Source organism: Bubalus kerabau, chromosome 14, assembly GCF_029407905.1.
Source record: "Bubalus kerabau isolate K-KA32 ecotype Philippines breed swamp buffalo chromosome 14, PCC_UOA_SB_1v2, whole genome shotgun sequence".
Lineage (NCBI taxonomy): Eukaryota > Metazoa > Chordata > Mammalia > Artiodactyla > Bovidae > Bubalus > Bubalus kerabau.
Window position 1 is genome coordinate 79,731,899 of NC_073637.1, and position 6,000 is coordinate 79,737,898.

General features: G+C 44.4%; 1 protein-coding gene across 2 annotated transcripts in view; it reads right to left on the reverse strand.

Annotated features, from left to right (window-relative positions):
• Window positions 1-4,481, reverse strand: part of LRRCC1 (leucine rich repeat and coiled-coil centrosomal protein 1) — a 43,266-nt gene extending 38,785 nt beyond the window's left edge. For both annotated transcript variants that reach the window (XM_055546750.1, XM_055546749.1), the window contains exons 1-3: window positions 4,260-4,481; window positions 1,483-1,688; window positions 1,142-1,207 (exon numbers count right to left, since the gene is read on the reverse strand). In XM_055546750.1, the coding sequence (XP_055402725.1) occupies window positions 1,142-1,207; window positions 1,483-1,688; window positions 4,260-4,348 (361 nt within the window). In that variant the 5' untranslated portion in view covers window positions 4,349-4,481. The remainder of the gene's footprint in view (window positions 1-1,141; window positions 1,208-1,482; window positions 1,689-4,259) is intronic.
• Between the last annotated feature and the right edge of the window lie 1,519 nt (window positions 4,482-6,000).

A 6,000-nucleotide genomic window follows, 5' to 3' on the forward strand; every position in this document is an offset into this window, starting at 1 on the left:
TCTGATGCTGGGAGGGATTGGGGGCAAGAGGAGAAGGGGACGACAGAGGATGAGATGGCTGGATGGCATCACTGACTCAATGGACGTGAGTCTCAGTGAACTCCGGGAGTTGGTGATGGACAGGGAGGCCTGGCGTGCTGTGATTCATGGGGTCGCAAAGAGTTGGACACAACTGAGCGACTGATCTGATCTGATCTGATCTGATGAAGATAATTAGGGGCTTCCCAGATAGCTCCATGGTAAAGAATCCACCTGCCAATACATGAGATGCAAGAGACAGAGGTTCGATCCCTGGGTCAGGAAGATCCCCTGGAGGAGGGAATGGCAACCCACTCCAGTGTTCTTGCCTGGAGAGTCCCACGGACAGAGGAGGTTGGCAGAGACTAGGTTTGCAAAGAGCTGGACGAGACTGACTGACTGACAGACAAGCAGCAGTATGAAGATAGTTACAGAATTTCCCTGGTTCTGAAGTATTATTTTAAGAATAATCATAAAATTTTGCTCACTGTTAGTGTATCACTGTAAGTCATTAAAAGATTAACAGTTTTTAATGTTCTTAGACATGGAAACGTCAAAAAGAAAAAACCTTTTGTGATAGTCAATTTGCTATAGCCTTTGGAATGCTACACACCTATGCTACATCCAGCGTGGTAGCGCTAGCCACATGTGGCTTTTTAAATTGAAATAAAAATTTAATTAAAATTAACTAAAATTACAAATTCAGTTCCTCAGTGTACTAGTCACATTTCAAGAGCTCAAAGGCACATCCGTCTATTAGTTGCCATACCAGACAGCACACACACAGAGTATTCTCATCACTGTGAAAAGCTCTATTGGAACTATTCCTCTCTATACATTGATAACAGATAACTCATCAATTCTCTAAGATTAAAAGTACGTCTCTCCCAAAGTACATCCTTCCTAACCAAATTTTTCCTGTAACTTGTTACTCTTGTTTTCACTCCTGAGTTTTTATTCAGCTATAGCTTTAGCTCCAGCAAAAAAATATGACTGAGAAACACTCTAGATGAGATTTTAAGTCAAAAATTGGATTATTCAGTTCTACAACATGCAGAGCTATATCACTCATTACATGTGACCAGTACTCAGCTTTATAGAAAACAGAAGCTTATCTACTTACCACTAAGATCATTTATGTGGTTGTAAGATAAATTCAGTCTAGTCAGATTACTTAGTGCTTCAAGACCTAAAATAAAATAAAGTCATTATAAGATTCAAATAATCAACTAATTAGGGTTATATACTATTACAATACTATTTCAGATTGCTTTGAAGCACATCTATAATCTGATAACAATGAAATCAATTTTATTGATATTTTGCAAAATAATTTTTTAAAAAACTGGTAACTTTTTTAGAAAAAAACTTTTTATATAATGACTTTTAGAGTCAGCTTTGAAAAATTTATGAATATTTATCATCTCCCTTACCCAAAGTAATACATGAAACGCACTTACAAACCTTCTATTCTTGTGATCAAATTGCAGGACAAATTTAAAGTGCATAGTTTTGTCAGTGTGTTTAGTCCTTCAATTTGACTTATTTGATTAGATGACAGATCTAAATGTTGTAAATTCCAAACGTGATCAATGGATGTGATCTTCGAGATGTTATTGCAATGAAGATTGATGGCATGAAGAGCTGAATCTAAAGATAACTCTGAAATGCTACAAAGGAAAATATATATTATTAAAAACAAGTAAAAAATGTTCTTAAAAATCATGACCAAAAAAACTAAAATTAACCAAAGAGCATGTAGATAGTATGCAGGTACTCTATTCATTCTATAATAAAATTCTTCGTACTTATGCTAGCTTTGAAATGTCTCATAAGGTGCAATGTTTCTTACAACCAGCCTGCATTTGGTACCATTTATATAAATAAGTAACTCAGTCAAGAAAGGAAAGGGATGCTGGGCATTTCTTGGTTTTATATGCAAACAGTCATCAGTATAAAGCAAAAGCAATATTTATAAAAGTTCAAATCTGCACTTTTTTTGCTATGTTATTTGAGTAAATGAATTAGTCTCTCTAAACCTGTTTCCCCCTGCTCATTTAATCCTCACAACTCCAAGCAGTAGGTATTTAAGGATACGATTTACAGAAAGTAGGTAACTTGTCCAAGTTCTTGTACAAATCACCTAATAGAGCCAGGATAAATATGGATCTGACACTTGAGTTTACAATCTTACTCTCATCACTGTCTACAATGTCTGTTTAACTCAGAATGTAGCTGATTTCAAAATAAGCCACTAACTCTTGCCATTTGTAGTGAAACAGTCTCTGTCCTCCCTTGCTGAAATTTGGACTGCATCTCCTCTAGATGGAACTCATCTTTTCATTCTCTGAATTGCTGCTATTTTAAACTAGAGTCTCTTCGGAAGATAGGAGTTCCAGGAATGTAAGCTACAGTGTACATAATTTAGATATGCTGGAACTGGGACACATAAAATTAGGGGCATCTCTTCCATGTTTTATAGCAGTTACAGTAAAGCTGTAGGAAATCTCACAGCAGGAAAATGAGTTAGCAGTCAAGGAGTAAAAAGGGAAAACAAGGAATTCAGGTTTGCTTCCAAATTAGTATTAAGAATCTCAAATTTAAAATTGAAACGCATAAAGTTTGAATATGTTGTATAATTCAGTTTACACTTTACTCTTCAGACCGAAGCTCATGAGAACCCCTTGAAGAAAAAGGTTATGCCTTTCTAAATTTCATGCTGCTGCTGCTGCTAAGTTGCTTCAGTCGTGTCCGACTCTGTGTGATCCCATAGACCGCAGCCCACCAGGCTCCCCCATCCCTGGGATTCTCCAGGCAAGAACACTGGGGTGGGTTGCCATTTCCTTCTCCAATGCATGAAAGTGAAAAGTGAAAGTGAAGTCGCTCAGTCCTGTCCAACTCTTAGCGACCCCATGGACTGCAGCCCACCAGGCTCCTCAGTTCATGGGATTTTCCAGGCAAGAGTACTGGAGTGGGGTGCCATTGTCTTCTCCGAAATTTCACACTAGCACTCTCTGAATGTGATTATTTCTAATATTTTCCAATTATCTAGCTTGCCATTTATTGGGGCCTCCCTGGTGGTTCAGACAGTAAAGAATCTGCCTACAATGCAGGAGACCCAGGATGAGCTATTATTTAGTGCCAGACCTTATGCTAGTAACACACCCTCTTAATGACAGCCATTTATTTTCTGAAACATTGTTTCCAGAAATTAATATTGTGCAGATATCGTAGTATAGTTAACTGTCTGAAAAAGCAGACTGTGAAATTTGACAGAAATGATTTTGAATTCAAACTTAGTCCACCAGCTTCATGAAGCTTGGAAAGTTATAAAGATCTTCTGAGTCTCAGATATGTCCCCTGTAACATTACTACCTTGCACAATTCTGAGGACTGATGATAATACAGTCACACACATAGATGGCATTCAACGTGGCAGCTATTATTAAATATAAATGTAAATATTCCTTTGAAAAAACATCTTCGTGGAATTTTCTGGCAAATTTTAGATCGAGATCCAGAACAAGCTGCTTTGATCATCAGCAGGGTGTGCACAGAGTGCAGGCAACAAAGAAACCACGTATGGGGAAAGGCAAAGACAAGCCTACTGCGGTACAGAACTGCCTGCCTGAGGCTTTAGGGTGCCTAATCACAGGGTGTCATCTGGAAAAAGGGAGAGGGGTGAGACAAAAAAAGCACACAGGGGCCAATCAGCAACGCATCGTGCACACATTTGGGCTGCATGAAAGAAATCGGTAGCATTTTCAAAAAACGTGAACAATACACGTATCACAGCGCTCTGCAAAGGAGAAATCAGAATGGGAGCAAAGAGAACCGAGGCAAAACCAATGAAGAGCCGAGGCAAAACCAAGTCTTACTTCACAGCTGCCAGAGACACTCCGCTGCCACTTTCCGTCACAAGGAAGGAGCAGAGAGGACAGAACCCGGGAGGACCAGGAACAACAGAGCGAGGAAACGAACAGCAGCGGTGAAGAAAGGACCAGCAAAGGCCGGCAGGCACGCGGGCAGTCCCGGGAGCGGAGGGCGGGCGGCCCGCTGGACACGGGGCTGGCCCCTCAGCAGCGCGGCTGTGGCGCGGAGCGGCGGCCGAAGCGAGACGCCTTTGGGCGCGGGCTCGGAGAAGCCGCTCCGCACCTCCGCTCTCCCCCGAGGCCGCCCGAGGCCCACGACCCCCGCCCGGGGCTGCGCGGGCCGCTCCCGGCGGCGGGAGCGCCCTTTACCTCCGCAGGCCTTTGTCCATGAAGCACAAATCCCCGCAGTTGCTGTCGCCGTCCTCATTCTCGACTTCCGCCTCCCCCGGTGCCTCCATGGCACCGGAGACGGGGAGCGGGGTCGTAACCGGCGCCCAGCGCAGGGCCTGAGAGCCCGGAACACGCCTCCCGGGTCGGCGGAAGCCCGGCCCGACAGGGCGGGGCGAAAACCCCCCCCTCCAACCGACGGAGGGCCCTTTCCCGCCCGGACGGCGTCGCGAAGCCGGAAGCCGGAGATTCTCCACAGAGGGCGTCCTTCCCTTTTACGGCATCTATGGCGAACGCTCGGGACTTGCCGTAAAGCGAGACATCTTGCGGGCCCTTGGGTTTTTGGGGAATGAATAGGTCTTTCCTGTGTGGCTCTTCTGTATGGTTTTTGCATTGTGGGCGACTGACTTCTGAAGGGGATTTCACAGCAGCTGTTCTTACAGATGTATAGACTTTCACTTCAGTTCAGTCAGTTCAGTCGCGTCCGACTCTTTGCGACCCCATGGCCTGCAGCACGCCAGGTCTCCCTGTTCATCACCAACTCCGGGAGTTTGCTCAAACTCATGTCCATTCAGTCGGTGATGCCATCCAACCATCTCATCCTCTTTCGTCCCCTTCTCCTCTCGCCTTCAATCTTCCCCAGCATCAGGGTCTTTTCCAATGAGTCAGTTCTTTGGCCAAAGCATAGGCTTCCGTATCTTTAAGTTGTTCCCCGCCCCCCGCCCTCCTCCGGGGGGCTATTGGCTCTCCTGTTGATTCCACAGACATTTGTGAGATGCCTTACTTGTGCCAGGGACTTCACCTTGTGATAAGGAATAAGATGAAGCCCATTTTCGTTCCTGGAAGCATTCATCGTTCAGTAGCGGAAATGAAGAACCACTGTGCAGCGATGCTGTTACTTGGAATAGCACAATAGCATTTATGGCCAACTGCACAGTTCCTGTGGGGAGTGGGGAAAGTTTCTAAAATGAGGTCATCAATAGATGCCCGAGCAGGATCTTACTAGGTTACAGTGTGTTCTGTGTAGAATATCATTCCAGGTAAGCAAACAGGGCCCAGATAAGGTCAAAGAACACTCCTGGTTAGATTATTCTCTGTAGCATGGGAAAATTTTTGTTGTGTTGTGTTGTGTTCAGTCACTCAGTCATGTCCAACTCTTTGTGACCCCATGGACTATAGCCCTCCAGACTCCTCTGTCCATGGGATTCTCAGGCAAAAATATTGGAGTGTATTGCCATGCCCTCCTCCAGGGTATCTTCCCAACCCAGGGATGAAACCTGCATCTCATGTCTCCTGCATTGGCAGGCAGATTCTTTACCGCTGTGCCACCTGGGAAGCCCTACACAACCATAGTGTGGCTAAAATAACCATGAGATTCAGTTCAGTTCACTTCAGTTGATCTGTGTGCCTAGCTGCTTCAGTTTTGTCCAATTCTGCGACCCCATGGACTGAAGCCCACCAGGTTCCTCTGTTCATGGGATTCTTTAGGCAAGAATACTGGAGTGGGGTGTAATTCCCTTTTCCAGGGCATCTTTCCAACTCAGGGATTGAACCGGCATCTCTTGCATCTCCTACCTTGGCAGGCAGATTCTTTACCACCGTGCCACCTGGAAAGGCCACTGGGAGTATCTTTAAATGGAGACAAAAGTTGTAGCTCAACCCTGGACCTGCCACTGTCCTGAACTAAAATCTTCAGTGGTTTCTCATTAGTGATGGAAGAAAT